The 26,097-nt window shown below is 39.0% G+C and overlaps 12 protein-coding genes across 12 annotated transcripts; 6 read left to right on the top strand and 6 right to left on the bottom strand.

Annotated features, from left to right (window-relative positions):
- Window positions 1-603: 603 nt before the first annotated feature.
- GCK72_011865 (uncharacterized protein) lies at window positions 604-2,458 on the top strand (the record flags this gene model as incomplete). Its single annotated transcript, XM_003102980.2, has 5 exons — window positions 604-707; window positions 845-1,277; window positions 1,818-1,883; window positions 1,933-2,140; window positions 2,340-2,458. 5 exons carry the CDS (start codon window positions 604-606, stop codon window positions 2,456-2,458), a joined length of 930 nt encoding a protein of 309 aa, XP_003103028.2.
- A 540-nt stretch (window positions 2,459-2,998) lies between these two features.
- Window positions 2,999-3,626, bottom strand: GCK72_011864 (uncharacterized protein; the record flags this gene model as incomplete). Its single annotated transcript, XM_053728723.1, has 4 exons — window positions 2,999-3,094; window positions 3,144-3,297; window positions 3,343-3,434; window positions 3,483-3,626. 4 exons carry the CDS (start codon window positions 3,624-3,626, stop codon window positions 2,999-3,001), a joined length of 486 nt encoding a protein of 161 aa, XP_053588300.1.
- Window positions 3,627-4,355: 729 nt separating this feature from the next.
- Window positions 4,356-5,058, bottom strand: GCK72_011863 (uncharacterized protein; the record flags this gene model as incomplete). The annotated part of the gene is made up of 4 exons (XM_003103012.2): window positions 4,356-4,451; window positions 4,555-4,720; window positions 4,766-4,857; window positions 4,912-5,058. The coding sequence occupies 4 exons, from the start codon at window positions 5,056-5,058 to the stop codon at window positions 4,356-4,358; spliced, it is 501 nt and encodes a 166-aa protein (XP_003103060.2).
- Window positions 5,059-6,513: 1,455 nt separating this feature from the next.
- GCK72_011862 (uncharacterized protein) lies at window positions 6,514-7,443 on the top strand (the record flags this gene model as incomplete). The annotated part of the gene is made up of 3 exons (XM_053728722.1): window positions 6,514-6,636; window positions 7,144-7,232; window positions 7,278-7,443. The coding sequence occupies 3 exons, from the start codon at window positions 6,514-6,516 to the stop codon at window positions 7,441-7,443; spliced, it is 378 nt and encodes a 125-aa protein (XP_053588299.1).
- A 2,193-nt stretch (window positions 7,444-9,636) lies between these two features.
- GCK72_011861 (uncharacterized protein) lies at window positions 9,637-12,200 on the top strand (the record flags this gene model as incomplete). The annotated part of the gene is made up of 3 exons (XM_053728721.1): window positions 9,637-10,009; window positions 10,851-11,341; window positions 11,778-12,200. 3 exons carry the CDS (start codon window positions 9,637-9,639, stop codon window positions 12,198-12,200), a joined length of 1,287 nt encoding a protein of 428 aa, XP_053588298.1.
- A 202-nt stretch (window positions 12,201-12,402) lies between these two features.
- GCK72_011860 (uncharacterized protein) lies at window positions 12,403-15,208 on the bottom strand (the record flags this gene model as incomplete). The annotated part of the gene is made up of 7 exons (XM_053728720.1): window positions 12,403-12,802; window positions 12,851-13,086; window positions 13,136-13,189; window positions 13,442-13,565; window positions 14,139-14,288; window positions 14,755-14,939; window positions 15,026-15,208. 7 exons carry the CDS (start codon window positions 15,206-15,208, stop codon window positions 12,403-12,405), a joined length of 1,332 nt encoding a protein of 443 aa, XP_053588297.1.
- GCK72_011859 (uncharacterized protein) lies at window positions 14,106-17,241 on the top strand (the record flags this gene model as incomplete). The annotated part of the gene is made up of 3 exons (XM_053728719.1): window positions 14,106-14,228; window positions 15,034-15,237; window positions 16,972-17,241. The coding sequence occupies 3 exons, from the start codon at window positions 14,106-14,108 to the stop codon at window positions 17,239-17,241; spliced, it is 597 nt and encodes a 198-aa protein (XP_053588296.1).
- On the bottom strand, window positions 16,356-17,376 carry GCK72_011858 (uncharacterized protein; the record flags this gene model as incomplete). Its single annotated transcript, XM_053728718.1, has 3 exons — window positions 16,356-16,535; window positions 16,879-17,208; window positions 17,293-17,376. 3 exons carry the CDS (start codon window positions 17,374-17,376, stop codon window positions 16,356-16,358), a joined length of 594 nt encoding a protein of 197 aa, XP_053588295.1.
- Window position 17,377: 1 nt separating this feature from the next.
- On the bottom strand, window positions 17,378-18,362 carry GCK72_011857 (uncharacterized protein; the record flags this gene model as incomplete). The annotated part of the gene is made up of 5 exons (XM_053728717.1): window positions 17,378-17,510; window positions 17,559-17,794; window positions 17,844-17,897; window positions 18,150-18,243; window positions 18,289-18,362. The coding sequence occupies 5 exons, from the start codon at window positions 18,360-18,362 to the stop codon at window positions 17,378-17,380; spliced, it is 591 nt and encodes a 196-aa protein (XP_053588294.1).
- Window positions 18,363-18,661: 299 nt separating this feature from the next.
- Window positions 18,662-21,621, bottom strand: GCK72_011856 (uncharacterized protein; the record flags this gene model as incomplete). The annotated part of the gene is made up of 7 exons (XM_003103039.2): window positions 18,662-18,893; window positions 18,942-19,235; window positions 19,283-19,480; window positions 19,925-20,401; window positions 20,446-21,078; window positions 21,126-21,429; window positions 21,486-21,621. The coding sequence occupies 7 exons, from the start codon at window positions 21,619-21,621 to the stop codon at window positions 18,662-18,664; spliced, it is 2,274 nt and encodes a 757-aa protein (XP_003103087.2).
- Window positions 20,341-22,988, top strand: GCK72_011855 (uncharacterized protein; the record flags this gene model as incomplete). Its single annotated transcript, XM_053728716.1, has 4 exons — window positions 20,341-20,374; window positions 21,976-22,057; window positions 22,109-22,765; window positions 22,820-22,988. The coding sequence occupies 4 exons, from the start codon at window positions 20,341-20,343 to the stop codon at window positions 22,986-22,988; spliced, it is 942 nt and encodes a 313-aa protein (XP_053588293.1).
- A 253-nt stretch (window positions 22,989-23,241) lies between these two features.
- Window positions 23,242-24,301, top strand: GCK72_011854 (uncharacterized protein; the record flags this gene model as incomplete). Its single annotated transcript, XM_053728715.1, has 3 exons — window positions 23,242-23,353; window positions 23,698-23,879; window positions 24,263-24,301. 3 exons carry the CDS (start codon window positions 23,242-23,244, stop codon window positions 24,299-24,301), a joined length of 333 nt encoding a protein of 110 aa, XP_053588292.1.
- Window positions 24,302-26,097: the final 1,796 nt, after the last annotated feature.

Here is a 26,097-nt window from a genome sequence, read left to right as displayed (position 1 = left end):
CCGGTGTCCATTCTCTTAACGTCCGATTGACCTGATTTATGGGATGATGGGAAAGTGTAGTGTGTTTCTGTGCTTCCTCATGGTTATATATCACCCAATAAACTTCAATGCTCTTTTTTTGCTGATAGGCTTTTGTTATTTTAAACTTTTTGCAAGTCTCTAAAAAAGTGTTTCTGCATCTTTTAACTGACTTACAAGGGAAGTCCTCGAAGTGTGAATTTCGCTCCCGAGATTTTCCAGTACGTAGATTCCGAATCTGAAATAAAATTCTCGTATATCCTTCTGTGAACCGAGTTATGACCCGTCAAACTTTTTTCTAAGGTTTAGCTTTTCCGAATTGTCTACCGAAAGAGTTTGACAGGTCATATCTCGGCTCACACAAGGATTTAGCAGAATTTTTATTCAGTTTCAAAATCTACGTACTGAAAAGTATTGGGAACCAAACTTTTGAGTTGTTTCAATGAGGACTTCCCTTGTTAGAAAAATATAATATCGAAATTTGGAAACACACTATTTTGATACAAAAATAATCTCTACATCAAATTAATAATCATTGATAATTTATTTTCTTTCTTATCACATTATCTGATTTCAGATTTTCAGATGCTGACCGTATTATCCGTTCTATTTAGTCTACTATGCGTACCCGTTACATCCTTCCTACCAACATTTCCACCGAACAACAAAAATCCTTGTGAAAGATTTGGGTTAGTTATATTTCTAAAAGTTTTCTCTCGCAGTCTAGATTCTGAATTCTTTGATCTCAACACGTGGTTCGAAAAAAGAAAACAATTGTTAGGTTTAATAGCACTTTAACAACATTTTTAAACCAATAAAACTTCAGATTCAATTGGGCAGCTGAAATCCGTTGTCTTCGAGATATTATCAATAAATGTGAGGATGGAGAAGAAAAGAGTCGAGGCGGTCGTTCACTGCAAGACCCGTATTCCAACAACTACCCAACAGAAGCCTCTACAACAGACTACGGAAATCCCTACTCGTATCCACGTCCCTACAGTCGAACCTATTATCGTCATTCGATTAGTCCAATTAGACCGCCCATCCCCCAACCAATCACCACTGTTAAACCAGCTGGAGAATGTAGTTGTCAACAGGAATTGGAGAAGTTGGAAGCTAAATTCGAAAAGAAATTGTACGAAGTGAAAATGAAAGCAGCATATGAAACGGAAACGGCGGTGGGGGAGTTGAGAAAACAATTTGAACAAGATCTCAGAAGTTATGAGAGGATAACAACAAAGGATGTGGTAGAGATAAAGGTTTGTAACGGGGAATCACTAATAGCCAGAGTTTGGAGCACAATATTTCAACTGCCTTGAGAGCTATCAAACTTTTTCCAACTAAAGAAATATTTTACAAACATTCAGCTATATTTTGTCTCTGGGCAACTTTTTGATAGCTCCTCTAAGAAAAAAGATATACCGCGTTAAATAGGCTATGGTATGTAGGTATCTATAACTTTTTCAAAAATAACATTTGAATTTTTGTTGGTATGGGTCAGCCGATTTTTGAGAAAAATATTGTATCCTATAACTAGATGACTACAAATTAATGATCAAAGTGCACACGCATCTGCCTAACACCACCACGCAAACAATTTTATTTCCGCTTTAAAATCCAACCCTTGGAATTTTGTTCTTTTCCTTTTAAATGTCAGAAAGTTGTTCGAGCGTAATGGGAAATCAAAAAAGTTGCATCCGGTCAAATGGGAAAGGTCGAGTAAACAAAAATTTGTGAGGGTGGATTTGTTGAAAAATTAATATTTTTGGATTAGGGATCTCAATTTCAAAAATTTGCAGCGAACACTGGATTACATGCAAGCTCCGCGAGTAATGAACAACGATGTGGAGTATTTTCTTATTCAGGTTCGCTTAATGGTTGTTGATTTTTAACAGGAAATGTAAAAATTTTCAGCGAGAAGAAAGCTGGTACACCGCATCGGAGAAATGCATCGGTTACGGAGCGCATCTGGCGTCTGTACACTCTCGTTTGGATAATGGTTTACTGGCAAAGTTGATTCCAGCTAATGAGACAGTTTGGATTGGTGTCAACGATATTCAGAAGGAGAACGTCTTCAGAAACACTGATGGAACGCCAGTTGACTTTTTGAGATGGGCGCAAAGTGAGTTGTTGATAGAGGCACTCACTAGCAAAAGTTTGAAGCGTAATATCTCGACTGACTTTCTAAATACAACATTTTTTCAAACTGGCATTATATTCTATAAATATCGAACTATATTTTGTTAGTTGACAACTTTTCGATAACTCTTTTGGGAACCAAGATATACCGATTTGAACAAACACCGCTGTAGTTTTTCCAGAACAACCAAACAACGAGGAGCACAACGAGAATTGTGTGGAAGTGGATCATAACGGATATTGGAATGATAAACTTTGTATAATTATGAGACCTTTCGTTTGCAAGAAATTTATTTCCTAATTAATAGTTTGTTGTAACAAATAAATACAATTTTTCTTTCTCCGTAAGCATCTATTTGCACCTTTCCGTGGTAGATTATAACACAAAACATGTTTCGATAAGGGAATGAAAGAAACTTAACTATAGTTTCATGGCAAAGTGCATGTTGATAATGAGAACACAAAAAGTACATTATTTCCTATTTACGTCAAAACATGAGTTGAATACTCCAGAGTGTAGAAAATGTGAATAACAAAATATGACTAACTCTTACTTGAGTCAAAAATAAAAATAAATTGACGAAATATATTTTCCAATACCTTGTCTAAAAATTGCTGAAAGGGGAGGGATTTTACTCGGCTTTAGAAAAAATAATAATTAATAATTTGGATTTTCAACACTTTTAGTGCTTTGTATTCTTGAACAAAATAATATTTGTTCATGTCCAAAAATAGACGAGGTATCAGTGATCAGTATCATTTTGTTTGCTCCCGCTGCAACAATTGCTTTTTTTGGAAAAAAGTGAAATAAAATTTAATATTGAAAGAGGAACAGAATGAATTAATGACAGTGATGACGAGCGACATGTCCAGACAGAGACATTGCGATTGTTGCAACTATTGCGGAGGACAAAGCTATGTAAGCGGAGCTCCCTAGCTGGAAAAGAATAGAAAATAATTGGTTTTTAAATGATAACTCTACTCACATCCGGATAAAAAACGTTCATATAGCTGGAGGAGTTAACAGCCATCAGAATGAAGGCTACTGCTTCCAACATTACAACCAATGAACAGATCAAAGAGATCCCGTTGAAACTGTGACGGATACTGTGACAACATCCGTGGTGGTGAACTTTGTATCTGGAATGATGTCTTACTGAAAAAAATCCGAAAATTAATACTTACGACGCGTGGAAATAAATGAGAAACAGTGGGAAGAAAAGAGCAAAGGAGATATACATCATTATAGCAGATGCTAGAAACCATGATGGTCGATTCTAAATAAAAAACCAATTTTTAAAGTTTCTTTCTATAAAAATAGTTACCTGATTATACGGAACGACTCCAACGCTATAACTGAAAAATCCAGTATTCCAAACGATCCAGTTCTTTGTGAATGTTGCCACTGCAGTCAGAATAAAAGAAACAAGAATAAGAGCTCCAATAGCACCGACCTTTGGGCGAGACATTTTGAAAGAATCAATATGTTTCTTATTTGGAGGTAGACGGAGGGAAAAAGCAAGATTAAAATGACCTGGTCTACCCTATATGTCTTATCAGTGGGAAACTATGATTTTTTTGTATTATGGCTTTTTCACACGTCATATTCATTCTGTTCCAGAAGGAAGTTTTGAAAGCTAGTTGGGTTATTCATGGCATGTATTCTAATACACATTTCTCAAAAAATGCAAAAATTGTTTTAACATATGTAGAGAAATAGGTTAGAACCTATTTCTCTACAACAGTATGTTGAAAAGTGCGAAAAAGGAGAATCAGGGATGATTGAGGGGTTGAGATGGAAACTATCCAGAATTTTTTTTTCACAATTTAAAACGTTGCGCTCGCTAATGAGGAAGAAATTTATTAAAATACACTTTTACATGCCATGAATGACGATACTAAAAATCGGTTCAATATTTTCTCGTTTGTTTTTCCATTCCAATATTGTCTGTCTAACAAACATATGATTTCTTCATCTTAGGAAATAAAGTGCAACACTTTTATTCTCAAATAGAATATTTGAACTTTGATAGAGAATGTTTTCCAAAATCAGACTCAATTCATGGATAATTTTTCCTACATATTAGAACTACAAGTCTTTTTCCAAACACAAAAACAAAGTTTTAAGCCATAACCCGTTTATTGAAAGATATTAGATTAAAATTAGAAAATTTATATAAGTATCAATTACAGGTTAATTAATGGCAATCGTGTCGGGAGACATGTCCAGCAAGTGCCATGGTTATGGTTGTGATAATTGCAGAAGACAAGGCGAGGTAAGCAGAACTTCCGATCTGAAAACGTTAATTGGTGAAATGTTTCAAAATATTCGATTTCAACAATGAAATATTTCGAATATTTCGAAAAAAACCAAGTTTAATCATAAAAACTACTTACACCTTCGTTGACAGTGCGGCCGTAGTACGATGTGTAATATGAAGCATTGACGGCCATCAGAATGAAGGCGACTGCTTGCAAAACTACAATCAATGAGCACATCAAAGAGATTCCGTTGAAATTGTGACGGATGTCATGGCAGCATCCATGATGATGAACTTTGTATCTAGAGAAAACATTTTAATTGTAATTTTACACTTTTGAAACTTACGAGGCGTGCAGATAGACCAGAAAAAGTGGGAAGAAAAGACCGAATGCGATGAACATCATCCAACTGGCAGCGGCAAACCAGGTGGCTTCACTCTGAAATTAATTAAATTAATGTCAAATAAAAGATTAAGAAATTTCAAAACTTACCGAACTATATGGTACGATTCCAATGCTTCCTCTTAAAAGTCCAGCGACATTCCAAACGATCCAATTTTTGGTGAATGTTGCAACTGTTGTGAGAATAAATCCAACAACAATAAGAGCTCCAATAGCACCAACCTTTGGGCGAGACATTTTGGAAGAACCAATTGAATTGGAAGAGAAATAGATTTCAAAAAAGGAATGACCTGTGGAGTCTCGTCTACCTCCATTTTTATTTATTTTGTTATCAGAAAAAGAAAAGGTTTATTTGCATTATGACATATACATACGTCAGTTTCTTCGTGTTCTTCGTTTGGCTTTTTTTCATGAATCACTTGAAAGAATGAGGTCGAGTACGCAAGTTTTCAATCATTTGACATTCTCAACAATATCATCTTCTTTGTCATTCTAAGATACTGATCAAAGACAAGATTGATAAGGAAATGTGAGAAAAGGTTATGAATAGGTCTATAACCCAAGAGAGCATTATATTGTTACCATTGGCCAGAACAGTTTTTTTCTTTTCAATTAATAAGGTTTTAGTTAAATTCAGTAAAAGTTTACTATTTAACTGTACAACGCGACTATAACCGGGAAAAATTGTTTTACTACGCTTTACAGTTCTTTACCTGCAACGCTCAAAAACATGGCATATGATCTTTTTCAACTACGAGATCATTCTACGAATTTTCCAATAGAAGCATTTTTAACACTGAGAAAGTGGCAGGTCTACAATGTTTTTATTTCGGTTCAGTTTCCAAAATGTTAATTTTCCCATTCAATGCAAAAAATAACTTTTTTTATTTTTCAACATTATCGAACGATTGAAAGTTCGCAACATTTTTTTACAGGTACAGGCTCCAAATTTGGATCCGATAGAACCGCAAGCATTTTGCATTTATAGACTGCCAACTGGTTGTCGAACTGCTTCGGAAAAACAAAATATCAGCACGGCACGCTTCTTACAACCGCGCTCTACAGAAACCGAAGAAAAGTGTGTATGAAATTGAAAGACTCAGAGAAAAAGAGACATTTTTCAAGGGTATTTCGGTGAAGCGCAGTTGCAAGAATTGTGTCGAGCTAATATACACCGTCGGCCAAAATTGTATAAATTTGAGCTGTTTTCACTTGAAACTTTGAGAGGATGTCTCGGTATCCCTGATTTACCCACAAAGAAAATTTTGTATGCACTATACAGATCAAAAGTAGGACTTCATTTTTGTAGCTGGTTATTTTTTGGTACGATTCCTCTCTAACAAGTTACAGTCAATTAATGTAAAAAATTGCACTAATTTGCACAGAAATATATGTCACCTGGCACCAAGTACCTGCAACCATCTGTCCTCAATATTTCCAAAGAAAGCAATCTGATGTCTATTCACATTTCTTCCTCCTAATCCGGATTTATTTTCGAAGAAGAAGAAGAAGAAGTCGTAAGAAAGGATTATCCAGAAAGGCATAACAAGGTCTTCATAATAATAATATCACATTTTTCACATTCATATATTTTTTCATCAAAAATTCTGTATGGAGTCAAAATAATTCGATTTTCCAGAAGTTTTCACCTGCCAGGTGTGGTTTTTTAGTTTTCCCCTTCATTTCTTAGCAATGGCCAACGAGATGCGAATGTTTCTGATGACGAAACAAGGAAAAGAAATTCAAAAGAAACAGGAAAGGAAGACGGAATTGCTGAATGATCCAAGAGCTTTCTATCAGGATCATTTTGTTTCGGTTAGTTGGTTTTTTTGCTTATTGTATGTCCGAGTGCCGAACAACTATTTTTAAACGTTTTCAGCGTTTTTCGGACATTTTTCGACCGTTGTTGTGAATTTATGCGCTCTTAGAATTGTTATGAATGTCAGTCTGTGTGTCTGTGTGCACAGATGTCCATTTACTTAATCGCTGTGTTTGTAACACCGATTTCCGAGGTTTCTAATCATTTTACAACAGTTTTTATTCCCATTTTAGAGTTATCTGTCAGTGGTGACCCAGAATTAAAATTTCGGCCACTAATTATCACTTTTGAGCATTTTCGAGCTGAAAACTACGAAAAATGAGAAAAACTTGAATTTTCAGCCTGGAAAGTTCGTTAGAGTATTCCAGAAAATTTTCAGATTCGTCCGGATTGTCTTGTGATCAAAAAATACTTTATTCCGTCTCTGCTCGCATTCGAAATTCCATGGGAGAAAATTGAATCGGTAAGCATCGATACTCAATTTTTTTAAATCTCAATTCCAGATGACCTACATACCTCAAAACGTCGAGGAAAAAATACCAGGAAGAGGATTAGATGGTGAAGGAAGGTGGTGGGCAACTGATGTATTACGGTATGAAGAGTGGCCGTTTAGCATTTCTACTTTATGATTTTCCAGACCTCATGAACGAGAGCTACACCTATACAACGTTCGAATTGAGGCAAGAGATGTGGAGCCACCGAAATCTGGATTTACAGTAATCTATATTGATCAGTTTCTGAAAGCATGCCGACATCTGCTACCCTACTCTTGCAAGTTGTCAGGATGTGTGTGGTCTGAATAACTGGACAGAGACAGCAGCTGGGATTACCGTAATTTCATGTAATAAATCATTTGAAAGAGAACGTGTGTTGTGTGGCAGCTGCATCGTTTTGCCACGTCATCATAGTAGACACAATGAAGATTTGGTTGAAGAGATGTAGATGTAGAGATGTGTGACACCTAATCTATGTTGCCATACGGTTAGAGGGTTTAGCGGACTAACAGTATACAGACACTTGGTAGACTGATTCAGAATATCGGAACAGTCCGGTACATACTTGCAAACTCGCCCGACGCGTTACTCGCTGCAAAATGAATATTATGAGTTTGGTCTTGCAAATCTAGCAAATCATTCAAAATTTCGGATTTCGGAATTCCGGGTTTTTCCATTCCGGATCCGGATTCCGGAAATCGAAAAATGACATTCCGTATAACTATGATATAGAATTCCCCGAGATCTACATTTTGGTATATTTTTCAGCTTATAATGCTCAATGATAAGCGAGTTACTGTAGCTTTCATTTTGAGTTTTTATCAAAAGTAGATTTGCTTCTTAGTCATTGTTTGAGAACTACACTTTGAATATATAAAAATATTCAAAATATGTTTTTGTCAGTGATTTTTGGTCTACAATTTCAATTTGCTGTTTTTCTATTGAAAGCTATATAACATACTTTTCCCCCTTTTGAGACTATCAGAGATTTCAGGTAATTTTAGATTTCTCATATATATAATTGTTGTTTACAAGTGAAAATCTCTTAGATTTCTTATTTTCTGGCAGGCTAGTGTTATAATAACACTCCATTCCCATAGGACCTCTCTCCTCCTCCCTAACTATATATATTCTTCTTCGTAACAACTCTAATCCCAGCCACCTGTCACCTAATTCCTCTCCAACCAGCTATCTTTTTGTCTCTCACCGCCGTCTGCTCTCGTTCACGTGGGGGACCATTCTCTCTCTTTTTCCCGTTTCTTGGGGTTACTGATGATGTAACACAGGTCAGATAGCAAGAGAAGAGTGTCTGGAGTCTCCGTGCTTATGCACACTATTTCAAAGTGTGTGTGCTATGACGGGACCAGTAAACAACAAGAGATTGTCGATGAAGAGGTGACGTCACTCGGTACGGTAGACACACGAAGAATATTTAATGAGGCCATGTGTTGAATTATGTTTTTGTTGGTCAGACAAAAAAGGAAAATGTTGTGACTAGGTCTATATCTCGGGCTAGTGGTTACAAAACAAAAAATGTTATACAGTACCCTGGGATATGAACTTTGACCGTATTCAGTTGAAAATGCCTAACTTTGAGAGGGTGTCATAGTAAAACTAACTGTCCCACAAAATAATTTTCTATGGGATCAAGCAGACCAAGAGTAGAGCTCCATTTTGGTAGTTGACAACTTTTCTGTACGGACAATCCCTAGAGAGTTACGTATCGACAAAGTAATTTCACCTTCAATTCGACCATTTTTAGTGCAGAATAGTGTTGTTGTCTTTAAATAACCATAACTCTTTACGAAGTGCCCGTACAAAAATGAAGCTCTACTTTTGATCTGTATGATCCAATATAAAAACCTACTAGGAGTAACAATTAGAATTACCATGTCACACTCTCAAAACTGCAATTTCAACTAAAAACGGCCAAAGTTCATATCCTATTGAGCAGTGCTTACCAAAATCGGTAATACGGTCCTAAATATATTCTAGAATCTCACCTAGGTGTTAGTCAACCTAGTTGTCACCTTCTGTCTCCGATGCCATGGGAAAGAGTCTCAATTCCTCAAAGGGATTCCCGACAGACTGCACAAACAAACTCCCAGTTGAAAAATCATTGTTCACTTTTGTTAAATTTTATAGATGATCCTTCTAGACTTCAATCCATAAAAGACCATTGAGATTTGGACCCCTGGTTAGACCGCTCTCCAATATGTGTTGAGTTAACTAACAACTGTCTGTCTGCCGTTTTCCAATCAATGTTTCTCCGGGGACCCCTTTCCCCCCACAATAGAGATGACGTCACTCGCACTGTATGCTCCTCCCATCTGCCCCGAACGCACACAGATGAGGTTGGCCCCCCGTCATTCCAATAGTGTGGGGGGTCAGTCGTCTGTCTCTTTCTCTCTTATTGCATTACTCATACCAGTCATCTTCCTTTTTTTTTTCTTTTTGAATTATTGTTCCTATAATTTATTCATTCCAGAACCTGCGTCTACGATGAAAGAATCGCCCGGCGAGCCTTCTGCTAAAAAGAGGAAATCCAGTGGAAAACCATTGAAACCGAGTGGTAATCCTACTGAGCCATCTCTTCAAGTGCCGCCAGTTGAACCATTCGTCCATCACAAAGAGACTCCAGAATCCAAGTTTATGACAGAAGCCACGTACGACGATGACATTCGACCGGATGCCACGTTCCAAAGTTACGAGGAATTCGAGCAGAAATACAATGCGTGGAAGACGAAACATCTTCATCCGTTCCGTGTCGCCTCTTCAGAAGCGTTGAGAACGGAGAAAGGAGAAGTGAGCGGGAAATTCAAATATCGATATGTGGTCTTTCACTGTGCCAGATACGGAGCACCGAGAATGAGAGGTGAGTTGTGGATTACGGTGGTAGGAGGCCAGTAGTCGCGTGTTATCTCAAGATGAAGTAGATAAATCAGTTGTTTGCTCACATGGAAGGTACTGTAGTCGATGAGAGTCGTTTTTTTCTTTTCTTCAAAGAGTGTCCCGCCGAATGCTAATGAGCTTTAGATTTGAGATTTAGATTTCTGTCACTTTGGTACTTCTGAACACGCTGATTCCGAATATGTTATTTATTTTTGCAAATAAATTGGAAAATATTTAAAATGCATATATTTCGGTCCAATGAAGCGTTCTGCGAAATTGGATTACATAATCGGAATCAGCGTGTTCAGAAGTACCTAATTAGTCAATTTGAAAAACCGTTAATATTTCTCAGCTAGATATTTACGAAGCTTTCCCTTCTCCAATCCACGAAAAGTCTCAAGGTCACTTTCCTTCCCCTTCCCTCCCTCTCCCCAGCCATCGTCATTATGTCAGTAACAAATCCTGACAAACAGGTGGATATATACAGATTTAACCATATAATTGAGTGATCGACAGGGGGTCCTGTCCAGATGTTTGGATATGACCGTGGCTCCCAAGACATACCGCCGGAATTTTTAATTTTGGGCTTAGGCAACAGATGGTTTGGGGTTTTGGTTGTTGCGTAGGACGGGTCTTTACAGTATGCAATGCACATGCAGCTGGTTTAGAAGATTTAATGGGATTCGCCTTTTATCCAGTACTTTAGCTCGATACAGTTCTTACTACTGCGCTCCACCCAATAATCTCCGGTTTCGATAGAGCGCGGTTGTAAAAAACGTACCATAAAGAAACCAGATACAATATCTATTTTAAAAAACTTACAGGAGAAGGAAAACGTCCGAATCAACACTATCTTCCATGCAACTGCACCGCAATGATTCGCCTCAACTTCAGCTACAACGATCAGTGTCTCCGAATCACTTGTATCGAGACGCGTCACTCGAATCACACTCTTGCCAAGGATCTCTACGAGAGGATGGTTGTGAAAGAGGAGAAAAAGAAGCTGGCGACACCAAGAAGACGTACAGTTGGAGGGACTGTCGAAAGAGTGAAGCAGGAGCCAGTCATGTCTTCAGATGAGGGTGCCGACTCGGAGCATACACAAAGTCAGAGTCAGAGCCCCGTGGATTTTGATGAGTCGATTGTTTCGAATGCATCGAATGTAACGATGAATCAAACAATACCGAATCTCTACAGTATCCCTCCACCGCCGGCTCACGGCCTAATTCCGAAAGTCGAACCGATGGCTCCTCCCATCTCGGCACCACACCACTTTTTGGCAATGCAACAATATCAAAGACTTCAGAGTCAATTTGTAAGTTTTTTATTCTTTACTATTGACTGCGCCCCCAAAACGGGAGTTAACTCGCTTCAAACTCAAACTTTAAATTGAACTGGAAAAGCTCACAACCCCCATTTCTGACACATAGAGATCAAATTGACATCAAAATCGAGTCATTAAAAAAACAAAATGCCAGAAGGAGAGGCTCGAATACCAGACTCCCCCTGACAAGAGTGCGAAATCTAGCACTTTTCAAGCTCGTCTTTTGAACTCAGGATGTGCTAAAGATTTTGTTAGTATCTTATTCAGAATGGTCGAAACTATCTACGAGCCAATTTTCTCTGAAAAGTTTTCTAAAATTTTCAGCTCATAATATTGAGTTTGAAGCGAGTTAAACCCCTCAAATGCGAAAAGTGTTAGAGAGGCGGAGCCTAACATTCAATACCAATAATCTCCTTCCTATTTCCAGGCCCTCAGTCATCAAATGCAAATGTCTGCAATTGCAAGCATTTCGCCTATTCCATACTCTCCGTTCGCCACTGCCAACTGGTCTGCCGCCCCGATGCCACCACGCCCATCGGCATCTGAATCCTCTTCTCAAGCATCTCCAGTCTCTTCAACTGTCGACGAGAATGAGGCGCCGAAAGTGTTCCATTCGTTGGAAGCAGTTCGTCCGATTGCTCTCAGAGCTCACGAGAACAGCGCATTCCATCAGATGATTCATCCACGTGGTCCTTCTGAAACCACTTCGTTGTCACCAATTCCGAAATCTGAAATCGATTCGATCATTGCATCGGCTTCTCGAATGTTGCATGATTCCAATTTGCCTTCGGACATTCTCCAGAATCGTGTAAAGCAGCTCAATAATTTGATCTCTCAATGGAGCCAGTGATTCACAATGTTTGCATTTTAATTATTCTTTTTTTCTCCCGATTCTTTTGAACCCATTGCACAACTTTTTCCTTAATCGGGTATTAATAAAATGTCACTAAATACAAATTTATGAATCTCACAGATTCAGAAAAATGTAGAATACAATAAATATGGGAAGTTTCAAGCGATAAAAACATTGGAAAACAGGGGAAATTGGGTATTTACTGAGTTCTTTCACTTCTGGACGAGCCGATTCTGTCGGTAGTCTTCGCGCGCATCCTGGTATGGAGATAAACTTTCGAGCACTTGATATGATAGTGAAGGTAGTCACGGAATGAATGAATCAAATCGATCGTATTGTCTCGGGTCTTCTTGTTGGTGTGTCTCGGGAACAGTACAAACGTTATGTATCCAACGTTGTCACCAACTCGTGCTCCTGGCAAATCCTTCAACTCCAACGGGGGCTCCCCGAGTGAATAGAGCACCGCTGGCGCCGTTTGACTCGCTTTACGTCCTTCGCGGAATTCCTGAAGGAACACTTTTCCAATGATCACATCGTCGGCGTCTTTGAAAACCGTACTGAAGATAACGGTGACACGATCCGCCTTCGCTTCAATATACCTAAGAAAAACATGAATTCGTTGTGAAAAAGTGATTGTGCCAACTCACATTGTCTCATCCTCTCGATAGTTTATCACAGCCCTTTTGTGTCCTTCTTGTCCAGCCTCCTGGAATTCGAAATACTTCTCGAAGACCGATGCGAAACAGTTTCGCTTCAATGCGGACGCCTTCTGCACCAATTCTGACGTATTGTCAGGCAGAGCACTCAAATCGTATTCCAGCGTCACATTGAATCCGGATTCGGGTGTCGCGCGCATGTGTCCGCCGTAGATTCTTCGAAATAACTGAAAATATGAAAGCGATTATTGGAATTGGTAGAGAACGATTACTTACATCATCGGCTCCATGTTGCTGAAGTTCTGCGTAGAATTTGAGTGCAATGCTGAGCTGAAAATAAGAAAATATTGTGATTTTTTAACTTGAAAAGTCGAGATTTCTTGTAACTTCAGAAGACTTTGATTGAAATGAGAACTTTTGAGAAAACAAGTTGAATTTCGAGCTTTCCAGTAGATTTCCATACAAAACACGTCTTAACGACTTTCTTTTTCGGTTCGCAGGGTTAAACAGAGACAAAAATCGAGCGTTAAGCACATCGTTGCTGTTATTTCGAAATTATTCTTTTACTTGGAATTCTCTTACAATGATTCTCGTCTTCACACCATCCAGAACCGGATTCGACACTTTTAATACAATTGCATCGACTATCGGCTGATTGTGGACGAACGCACGGCCTTCGTACACTTCATCGTTGGCGCGGATAGCTCTGAAATTGAGAAAAATCGCATGAGTTTAAAAAACGATAAAAGTGGTCCCCCACAAGAATAACACAGATTTTGTAAACTTTTTTCCTCTTTCAGCACACTGATTCGTAATCCTCGAAATTTTGTTTTGAGTGCCCCCCTCCCACCTTAACTCCTTTAGCGCCGAATTTCAGTATTTTGTGTAAAAAATAATATATTTTTAAAGGTTTTCAGGTGAAATTTGCAGAATTTCATCAGTTGAATTCGCAGAATGTCGTCATTCGGCTCAAAAATCCTGATTTTCCGACTATTTTCGCTGATATTCAGCATCAAAATGTTGGAAATTTGCCGATGCATAGATAAAATAGGTTTTCAAATCACGAAAATCAAAATATAATAGCTAAAATCGGCTTCAAACCAACTTCCGACGAAAAATGAAAACTTTGCATTACGGTAATTTCTGAAGTTTACAGAGTCGGTGTATGTGTACTCGGATTAATTAATCCGATTTGATAAACAACAATGAAAATCAATAAATTTTAATAAAGAACGAAACAGAAAGCATGGAATGGGGTAACGGGGAAACAAGTTATAACAAAGAGTTATTAGGCACCGGTGGTGGAAGTTGGAGCGGTGGTTGCAGCGACGGTCTTCTTGCGACGGCACAATTTGCGATGAGATTGCCAGTGAGTCTGTTGACATTCAACACTGCAGTACGCGGTGTTCCAGCAGCAGTGGTAGATTGCCTGCAATTTATTTCATGATTTTTTGAATAAAATTTGTATTTTTGAACAGAGGATATACAAATAAGTTACAGGCTCGCTAAAAACACTGAATTCTATTGGAAAGTACATGGAAACATGAGCATTTCTGCGAAAAACACTTTTTCTTTAAGAAAAAAATAATTTTTCGAGCTAATTTCTAGTGAATTCAGTGTTTTTCACTTGCGACCCGCATATTTTCGGCTCCGAGACTTTTCGCTTCCAAACGTTCCGCCACCAAAAAATGGAGAATTTCCAAAGCTTAATAGGGAGAAAAACATACCACTAGTACGCTTTGATTATGCTTATTAAAGTGATGTGCGTTTTCCCTATTAAGCTTTGGAAATTCTCCATTTTTCGGTGGCAAAACGTCTAGTGGCGAAATGTCCCGGAGCCTCATTTTCAATCAAAAACAAAACACGGACGAACCTCATTCTCACACTGACAACACCACTGCTTCTTCTTTGCTTCGCTCATCTCTCGACGATGTTTCTCTGTCAATTTCGCGTTTTCGCTCTTCAATTGGTCTCGATACTTCGATTCCAAATCAGTTCTCGTGTGTTCGAGTTCATCCTTGAACTGTTGAAGAAGTTCAGTACGAATCTTCTGCTGATCCGACAGGAATTCTTGGTGGAGCTGAAAAAATGGATATAGTTGTTACTCTTTTAGGCTGGAAACATTTAAACAAAGCGGCAATATTTGATTTTTCTTTTTTTACAAACCTTTTCAGTCAACTCGACAAGCGCTCTTTCACGAGAATTGTGGTATTCGGTTATCCAGTGCTTCTGAAGCTCAGCCACAATGCGTTTTGTGCGATCGTCGACCGGTTCTGACATATCGTCACTCGGTGTTTGGAAGTTGTTCATCTGATCGATATCCGCTGAGCATTTTTGCTCGCCAGCCATTTGTTTTTCTGAAAAAGGAAGAAAAAATAGTTAGTTTGGTTGAAGAGATTGAAAAATAAGCTGAAATCGTTGCTGAAAATGTGTGGAAAAAAAACAACGAGACTCCGAAATAACGGCGGCGCGCTATGTTTAGCGAAAGTGACTTTGAACTGTGAAGCAAGTCATGTGGCAGCTCTGGCTCTCGAAAAATAGCGTTTATGGATTCAAAGAAAGACTGTAACTGAGAAAAGCTGAGCTTAGCATATTAAAATTACGTAGAGACGTATTTCCCATATTTGCTCGAGCGGCGTTACCTTAACACTGTTAAATCATATTTTTACAGACCTTTTTAAGTAAAACAAGAATAAACCAGTGCTTCAAAGTAATTTTAGTTTAGATAAATGAACATTCATGTAAGTATGAAAAAGCTTTCAAGGAAAAATAAACAAGATATAAATTTCCAGTTATTTTTAGCCAAGAGAGTGACTTTGAAAGGTGAACCACGCCGCGCGGCTCTCGAAAAATAGCGTTTGTGGATTCAAAGAAAGACTGTAACTAAAGAAAGTTTTTCACTTTAAAATTCTTATTTATGTAGAGACATTTTTGCAATATTTGCTTGTGCAAGGCTACCTTACTATTAGCTGCTAAATCATATGTTTTTTAGAAATGATGAGGCAAAAGTTCTGAATTGTGATTAAAATCATATTCTTCCATCAAATCTCATATTTCTCCAATGAAATATCATTTCAGTTATGAAAGTATGACGGAAAAGCACTAATATTTAAGAACACTGAAACTTTAAACTGTATTTAACTTGCGAAAAGATTTGTGATCGCGAATTTTGCGGTCAATTGAAAAATGCCGAAACTTACATATCCATTCCGAAAATACCGCAGACATAAAAACGGGCAGTTTATTCAACAAAAAACAGTATATACTATAATTCAAGAAATAATTCGACAAGTTTACATTTGAACCGATCATCGGAGAAACAAGACGAGAAAGAGATCGGCATCTTTGAGGGAAAATCTGGGAGGATGGGCAATGTCTTGTTTCAAATTGAGTCAGTTTAGTATGTGTTAAACAGGATAAGAGAAAGAAGTGTGGTAGAGTACAAGTAAATAGTTCAATGAAGGAGTTAATGGATTTTTGAGATAATTGGAGGATCTTATTGTTGCTGTTGTGCAGCTTGTTGAGCAATTGCTTGTTGAGCTGCATTAGCTCCTGGCGCTCCTTGGCCACCTGCATTGTTTCCCTTCTTTCTCCGACAGAACTTGCGATGGGTCTGCCAGTGACCTTGTTGGCATTCGACACTGCAGTAAGCGGTGTTCCAGCAGTGGTAGATCGCCTGAATACTGAATTTGTTTGACATTTCGAACGTGGTTTGTACAATAAATTTGCAGTTTGAACCGATTTTTTAACACCGTCGATATCGTTTGTAACTTCTTGATACTTTGCATTAAACATGGATAACTTCGGTGTGTTCTACAATTCCTAGCAATAAATCCGTCTTATGTATAGATAAACAGTAACGAAGCTTTTAAAATCGGCCTGGAATGTGATGTTTTTGATATTAGACGTAGTTACAAGGTGTCAAACAGAATTTTAAATAGGAAATGTATTATTCTATAAACTGAGCATTCAAATCGGCTCAAATTTGGAAATTTCATCAGAGACAGTCGTTTACAAACCTCATTTTCACACGACCAGCACCATTGCTTCTTCTTCGCCGCAAGCAGCTCTCTCTTGTGTTTTTCGATCAATTTGGCACTCTCCATTTTCAGATTCTCTCGATGCTTATTATCCAAATCGATACGTGTTTGCTCGAGTTCCTCCTGGAACTGTTGCAAAAGATCAGCACGAATCTTTTGCTGATCTTGCATAAATTCCTGATGAAGTTTCTCGGTGAGCTCAACAAGACATTTCTCTCGAGAAGTGTGATATTCGTTGAGCCAGTGACGTTGCAAATCGATAATCATTCGCTTCATTCCTTCGCTTACGTGTACGCCGTCCAAGTGGTACTGAAATACGTGCAACTTGAACAACAAGCATAAATTAAATTTGGATATTTGAAAGAATTCCAAATAAAACTATATAAAACATACGTTTCCATCATGATGACCCAGCTCGGCTGGTGATAAGTTCATATCGGCTTGCTGCGGTGCCCCTTGCTGCTGATCCATCATCATTTCATCGTGACCGGGATTTTCGGCCATTGTGATTCACTTTGTGTCTGGAAAAAATCCACGTTTTTGAAAATTTGGCGTCTTTGAAAACTGTACTGAAGATAACGGTGACACGATCCGCCTTCGCTTCAATATACCTAAAAAAACTATGAATTCGTTGTGAAAAAGTGATTGTGCCAACTCACATTGTCTCATCCTCTCGATAGTTTATCACAGCCCTTTTGTGTCCTTCTTGTCCAGTCTCCTGGAATTCGAAATACTTCTCGAAGACCGATGCGAAACAGTTTCGCTTCAATGCCGACGCCTTCTGCACCAATTCTGACGTATTGTCAGGCAGAGCACTCAAATCGTATTCCAGCGTCACATTGAATCCAGGTTCGGGTGTCGCGCGCATGTGTCCGCCGTAGATTCTTCGAAGTAACTGAAAATATGAAAGCGATTATTGGAATTGGTAGAGAACGACTACTTACATCATCGGCTCCATGTTGCTGAAGTTCTGTGTAGAATTTGAGTGCAATGCTGAGCTGAAAATAAGAAAATATTGTGATTTTTTAGCTTGCAAAGTCGAAATCTCTTGTAACTTTCAGAGAACTTTGATTGTAATGACAAATTATGAGAAAATAAGTTGAATTTCGAGCTTTCCAGTAGATTTCCATACAAAACACGTCTCAACGACTTTCTTTTTCGGTTCGCAGGGTTAAACAGAGACAGAAATCAAGCGTTGAGAACTTCATTGCATTTCGAAATGCTCCTATTTTTCTAAAGAATTTTCTTACAATGATTCTTGTCTTCACACCATCCGGATTCGACACTTTATACAGAACACCGTCGAAATCTGCGAATGTGACGTTGACTGATTCTGGTTTCGCACTGAAATTATTGTTTCGATTTTCAGCATATTAAATGCGGACTCACCCTTCTTTCGCATTTGCGAACTTCTGCTCGAGAAGCTCGATGATGATTCTGTTGTTCTGCTCCAAGATGATCATCTTCGAAGAGAAATGAAGTGGAAGATGACTGAAGATTGAGTAGTAAAAAGAAGGAATTCAGAGAGAGTAATTAAAAAGGTATTAGACGACAATTTTGAACGGAATAACACAGAGAAAACGATTCAAAAAGGGAAAGAAATGAATTTATCGAAAATATAGTAGAAATGGAGGTAACAAATAACACAACGAGAAGAAGGAAAAGGCATAAAATCAACAGGGGAATGACTAAGACACTTATTTACTCAGTCGAGACGAGGAATCTCTGCATTGTTCACTGGGGCGCGCTTGCACTCTTCCCATTATTTTCTCTCCTTTACACTGTTCACCACCGCTTTGTGAATCGCCGGAACTAGTGCAATCGCTCGTTGTCTCGCGAATTCCAGAAGTGGTGACGTGGCTTTCAGAGGAATCCGTCCGTATAGATTTACACATGTTGTTTGCCCGAGATTTGGGACGAACGCGAAAGTCACTCCGCCGATGGCGTCCTCTGCTTCAGATGTGCTTGGGTCGGTGATATAATCGCCGTTTGATCTGAAAAATGACATTTTTTGTAAAGAACAATTCAGTAAATTCAGCTACTTTAATGCCACATGAGCGCTAGCTGTCAATCCCATATGTTCTATTCCAGAATGAGCCAAAGCGAGAGTGACAGCGGTGATAGCTGTTGACAGGACACCTCCATCGTCCGAGAGAACGGTCACTTCGATATCAATCACTTTTCCAGGATATTTATTGACGAAAATGACTGCAGACAGAGAAGATGTCATGTCAGCGCGCAACTCGGCGACTTTCGTCTCATTTTCTACTCCTTTCAGTGTAATCGTCACTTTTGCATGCGCCTCTTCCCATTTGCCGTCTCCTTCGGGACCCGTACTAAAATTATACAATTGTTAACTGAAGTGAGATGTTCTTTTTAATACATTTGCGCCAAGACTCTTGTGTTTCCAAATTCGGCGTATCCTGATCCATCTTGTGCTCCAAAAACACCACATTTCACGCAAAGTGGGCGGAACGCTGCCGCACTTCTCTTCTCAACGTCGTCCGTCTCCATACGGACATCGTCGATTCGATTCAGATGGGTTAGAGGGATGCTGAGATTCGAGCGGATTGTAGGCATTCTGGAAACAAAAATGATGAACAAAATAACAAAAAAGGTAAAAAGTAAAAGAAGAAAAGAAAGATATTTCATGAAAGGAATATTTGCAAAAATATTCATTAGAAAATTCGAAAAATGAGCATTCTCATGAATGCATTCCACGTACAGACGAGTAGAATTTCTGAAATACTGCGTGACGAGAAGCGATTTTCGGTATTTTGAGTTCTAATAACTCGCTTCACACGGATTTTTAAAAAATATACTTGATTAAAAATATGGAAAATATTCTGAAAAAAACTATTGAAAAATTCTGCTGAAAAAAAAATAAAATAAACATAGAGAAACACATGAGATCTCTTCAGAATCGAGACAATAAACAGAATGAATGAGAAAAATACTGGAATTTATAACAGACAACAATGAAATAGCCAGTTAACAAAATGAAACAACAATTATCAATATTTACAATACAATGTCTTCCAACGCTTTCAGAACTTCCATCTTCGTCTTTTCCGCCTTTTCTCCCATTTTCCTCTTATCTCTTGCTCCTTTTGCTCGATGATATCTCAGCCACCAATCACATCTGATTCTCCACTCCGGCAACACGAACGAAGGATCCGATAATTCCAGAACTTTCTCCATGAGAAGCCACGCCTTCTCGTTGAAACGATTTGAATCGAAATCAAGAAATTCAAACATGATTTTCAATGACTTCTCCATCGTTTTTCTTACTGATCCGAATCGTCCGACGTGTTGAATGATTCGTTCTACATGAAGAAGCCACGTCGGCTCACTGGGATGAAGGCATTTACGAGATTCAAGATCACACATTTGTTGTAGAAGCACGTCGTTCTCATATCCAACATCACACTTCTCGGCTAGATGCATCATACGAGGACCAAGGGATGGGTGACGGGTAACTGTGTCGTTGATCACTTTTGCGCTGAAATATTGAGTTTTTATGGAAAGTTTCCTATTGATTCTTACATTTCCTCATGTTGCTGATCACACTGTTTCCGAATCTTGCAAGCCGTCTCAATCATAACCGCGCAACCAGCTCCAATGTCGTCTGATTTACACTCCTCCTCTAATCTCTGAGCTGTAACTAGAAATCCTTGTGGATTTGCAGCTCTACTCCGTTCATATTTCGAAATCATCCGCCAAAATTGGAATAACTGTTTGCCACGTGGATTCGTAGAATGTGGAGTGAAAATCGTATCGAATCCTTCGATTTCCTCTTGTGAATCTGGATAGTTCAGAGCGAGAGCACAGACGAGTGCCTCGTTAAGAAAGTAGAAACCATCTCCTTTCACTTGTAGAGATCTCATTTGAAAAGTATTCGCATGAGCTAGCTGAACAACTTTCTCGTTTTGAAGTGGACAATTCCAGTCTTCTAGAACCATTTGCAGAGCGAGACTGCTGGCTTCGGGTACTTGTGTGAATGAATCTCTTTCTAAGTAGATATTCCTGACATGATCCGTCAGATAATCCTTTCGTTTCTTCGCTCCGTAACGGAAGTTTCTTAAAAGTCGATAATTAGCTAGGAGGTTCTCTAGAACTTGTCGATATCCATGAAGAAATAGGTAGACGCTGCCAAGACGCTCTCGTGACAAGGTTTTTCTGCAATTTGTACTTTATTACTCAATGTGAGCTTATAACGAACTCACTGAATAACATGGCCTTCTTTTGTATCTTGTCCAATAATGGAGAGAGCCGAAGCGAGATATTGAGCAAGATTAACTTCTCTCGTTGTTTCAGAAAACTTATTCAAAATTATCGGAAGACTTCCAGAAGTGCCGACTGATCTCGGTGCAGCGTTTGATAGAAATCGGAGGCCACCTTTCGTTTGAACAGCTTCGGCTCCTTGGTAATGAAGTGCTTTCGCATACTTTTCAACGATTCGGAAGCAATATCCATTTCTACCGGCTAGTGGGGTTGTGAATTTTGTTAGAAGTCGATGCCATTTTTCCTCTGAAACCACGAAAAAATTTATTTAGTTAAGAATTTTCAAATATTCGAAACCTTACCTTCTGTCTCAAACCAGTCTATCCACCGGAAAACAATCTCTGCATCATCATTTGGGATGCTGAGATTCTGAAATTCCACTGAATCGATATATTTGATTTCTGGTGGCTCTTCTTCTTCTTGGAATTCAGAAGACATCTTTCGATGTTTGACAAAAAGTAATACGAATTTGACAACGACACTCCGCTATCCCGCATCGCGTGCTGTTTAACTCACTCATATCACTCGCGTCTCTTTGAATACGTCTTCTATTATATAGATTTCTTGTATATTTCAGTGCTGTTTTGTTCAAATTATGTGTTGTATAGTTGAAAACTATCAAATTGTAAATTAAATTGCTCTCAAACTCTTCAATTTTAGTTGAAAATCACTTAAAATCGCTTAGACTGGCAGGAGTTGTTGAAAACGTCTATTTTCTTTCTAACGTGTTGTTTTGCTTCTTTAATGTTTCTTTTATCATTCAGTATAATCATTTTAACGTTTTTCTTACAGAATGGTCGAAAAGTCGGAGGATAGCAAGAAGAGAGGACGTTCTTCGTCGAGTAGTTCCTCTAGCAGTTCAAGATTCTTCGGGGTAATTTTATTGATTTGCTTTTCATTTTCCTAATTTTTCTAACGATTTCAGAAGCAGCTCATCAGGCTCCCGCTCTTCAAGCTCGTCCTCGTCATCACGCTCACGTTCTCGCTCTCCACGTCGTCGTGAAAATGGTCGGGTTCGCGGCGGGCGCTCTCGATCTCCAATCCGCCGTGGCGGCTCTCCACCACGCGGTGCTCGTGCGGATCGCGATGGAGGTCGTCCATCTCCATCTCCACCACGTCGCCGTCGTGTCACTCCATCGCCACCTCGTCGTGATCGTCGTGATCGAAGCAGAAGTGGTCCGAGGAGACGCTCCTCGCCGAGAAGAGCCAGCCCGGCTCCAGCGAGATCCGCTAGTCCTATCAAGCGTGTCGTTATCAAGAATCTAAGCAGAAATGTTCTCCGTGCACATCTTGAAGAGATTTTCTCGATTTACGGAGCGATCACCAAAGTAGACTTGCCAGTGGATCGTAATCATCAGCATCTTCATCGTGGAATCGGGTACATTGACTACGAGAGTGTAGAAGACGCAGAGAAGTCTATCAAGTATATGGATGGTGGTCAAGTCGATGGTCAAGTGATCCAAGTAGAGATGACGATTGGTGGACGTGCGTTTGTTTCTGGACAACGTCGTGTGTCTCCTTTCAGAAGACGAGCTTCTCCACCCCCAAGAGACAGAAAATCGCCGATTCGACGTGGCGGAGGGTAAGAAATAAACATAACGAATAGGATATTAACTTCTGTTAGTGATAATTTCAGAGGAAGAAGTCCACCAACATTCCGCAGACGTTCACCAATGGCAGGAGGTCGTCGCTCACCAATGGGAGGACGTGGTTCTGGTGCCAACAATGCACCATTGGGTCCAAGCAGATTCCGTCGTGGAGGCAGTCGTTCTCGTTCGCCAGTCGGCAGAAGATCCCGCTCGTAACCTTGTTCGTTTTTATCCTTTGTCTGTTATCATTATTATCATACACAATTTTCCAAAAATTTTAACTTTTGACACGAGAAAGAAAAAAAATTGTTATAAGGAAAGATCTCCCCATTTATTTATTCCATTGTTTAATAAATTATTACTCTGGATGACTTATTCTTCCCGTTCTCAAGTTCATATGGTTTTCTACCGATTTCTCTACTTTTTGTGTATTTCCTCTGACTTCTAGTCAATTGGAGACTCGTAACAGATGACTCAAGACAAACCGATAGTGGAAACAATTTCCAACGCGGGGAATCAGGTGACGAATGCATTGGGACAATTCTGGCAACTTCTGACCTCGAATCAGTCAAAAAGAGCTGGTATTGAGTCGAAACCAGTGAGAATTGATCAGGTAATGATCCCATTGCTTGTGAGAAATAAAGTTGTTTTATCGGTTTTCTAATAACAAACCATCATAATGACTGGAATTTCTTAACAATTGTGACAAAAACTGCCCGGCGTCTGAAAACGTGTCTCGATATTGATCTCATTGCTCCTGATAAATACAACTCTTTCGATGTTAAAAAGAAAAAAGAACAACAATCAGAGGATAATGCTTCAACTCAGAGAGCATATCATCGTACTGGAATGCTTGATGACAAAGATTTGAAAATAGATAATAATCTCGAATAAGCTTGAATGAAAAAAAAGTATACATTTTCAGATCTTCTATACTATCTTGCCCAACAAATTCATCCTGTAGTTTCTCGTCTCGTTGAGCCAATCGAAGAAACTGATGCTGTTCGAATTGCTGAATCCCTTGTATTAGACTCGTCTAATTATAAGAAAGCAGCAGCTGCTCAGGCAGTGGTGAGCGAGAGTGAAGATTGTCTTCGGTCGGCAGCGGTAAATTTCTCTTCTCTGCGTCTCTCGCCCCTCGCCTCCCCACTCAATTTATTGAAGGGAGAGGCCGCGGAAAATGCTATTTTCGCTCGTTCTGAATAAAAATTCAATCTGAAAACTGTTAAAACTATTAGTAAAGAACATTCTCTTTCGATTCGTGTTTAATAGTTTTAACAGTTTTTAAAATTCGGCGGAAGGGTGCTACTGATGATGACCTAACCTTCCGCCTTACTTTTATGTAAATTTGTTTATTGTGTCTAGCATTAGAAGGTCGAAACACATTTTAAATGTGAAGGGTCATTTTTTTTTGTTAAGTTTTGAAGAAAAGTGAATTTATATCATTAACCAAAAACTTTATCATTCTCAAAAACTCATAAAATTTTTAGAAGCTTCGAGTTTTCTGTATCGATCGAGTTGGACGATAATGTTTCATGCTGTTCAAGTTTGAAACCACGTCAGATCCAATCCAGGATTCTATAAATACTCATTAAAATTTGAGGAATGCCAGGATAGAACAGACCATTTTAGGCACGTATGGAGGACGCATACTCAAGTTAAGCACTGCATCAAAATCGGTTTCCATGAAAAATGGATGCTTCTTGACATCCTCCGTTGAGTAATAACCTAGTCTTGCTTCTGGCTGGAATGCGGTCAGCTGAAATTCAAACAAAAAATTATGAATGAAAGGTGAAGGGCAACTCACCTTAAATAGAAGGTCCTCGAACTTGGGCCAATCACTTATTCTTGGATGCATCAGAAGAAGTTCGAATCCTGCAGTGAGCGGAAGCTGAAGAGTCTGGAAAATTACAATATTTATTGTAAACTGTTTTTTGAAGTATTGAAACTCACTCGCAGTTCAAACAGAGAAACTCCAACTGAGAACCAATCCATGTCGATTCCATATATTTCTCCATTATGAACCTCCGGCGCAAGGTATGCGGCCGTCCCGACTCTATCGTGCATTTTGTCTTTTCTCTCTGTCAGCTTCTTGGAGAGCCCAAAATCGATCAACTTCAGATGACCTTGTCTCGTGATCATGATGTTCAACGGTTTCAAATCACGATGAACGATAAGTTTCTCGTGCAAATATCCTACTCCCAGCACTATCGACGCTGCGAAATACTTGATTTGATCTCTATCAAATCCATTGGGTGTCTTGACGAGATGTGAGTCGAGGTTGCCGCCCTCAACAAACTCCATGACAACGTGAAGTTCTCCATTATTGTTGAAGTGGGAGAACAACGAGGAGATAAACGGATGCTTCAGATCCTTTAAAATTTCCACTTCATCACAATCTAACTTGCCGGTTGTCTGGTTTGTTTTGATGCTTTTCATGGCGAAAAACTTGCCATCGTCCTTCTTCTCGACAAGTCTCACTGTGCCGAATGAACCAGTTCCGATTGCTGCATGTATTTGGAATTCATTCATCTCACACTTCTTCTCTTCCTTTTTCTTCACTTCAACCACTTTCTTAGCAGACTTCTCTTCAAATCCACAGTAATCCGATTTAGGCATTGCTTTTTGTGAATCATCAACGAGTGGTTGAATGTTTTCAACTTGCTGAGCATCGACGTTATCAATGAAAGCTGGCTTTGCATTGAGCTCGAGATAGTGACTTTCTACATATGTCATTTTCGTGAGCTGTAAAACGGAGAATGTTTATATTCGAAAGATAAGGAACATATGGGTCATACAGATCAAATGTAGAACTTCATTTTTGTAGTTGACAACTTTTTTGTACTGACACCGCCTAGAGAGTTATGGTCATTCAACAGACAACAGCTCCAAAATCGCACTATGCAATTGGTCGGTGCGTAACTCTCTAGGGAGTGTCCGTACAAAAAAGTTGTCAACTACAAAAATGGAGCTCTACTTTTGATCTGTATGATCCATCTAAAATTTTACTAGGTGGGACAATCGCTGCTACTGTAACACCCTCTCAAAAACAACCAAAGTTCTAAGGAGTCATTTTGGAGTTATGGGACATGGAATATATCATTGGAAAGCTGAAATCACGCTGATTTCAAATATATATTCAGTTTTTGCCCTCGAGGGCTGGTGCTCGAGAAAAATGAGACCAAACTTCAGCAAAATCTAACAGGCGAAAAATGTTTGAAAATTGTTTTGTGCATGAGCAAATTTTGTGATTTTTGAATATTCAGACATTCTGACTCACTGACCGACAGATAGACACAAAATTTGTGTTTTTGGTGCAGCGTTA

Source organism: Caenorhabditis remanei, chromosome III (genome assembly GCF_010183535.1).
Source record: "Caenorhabditis remanei strain PX506 chromosome III, whole genome shotgun sequence".
NCBI lineage: Eukaryota > Metazoa > Nematoda > Chromadorea > Rhabditida > Rhabditidae > Caenorhabditis > Caenorhabditis remanei.
The sequence above is the reverse complement of the archived record's forward strand: the minus strand, read 5'-3'. Positions and strand labels throughout refer to the sequence as shown.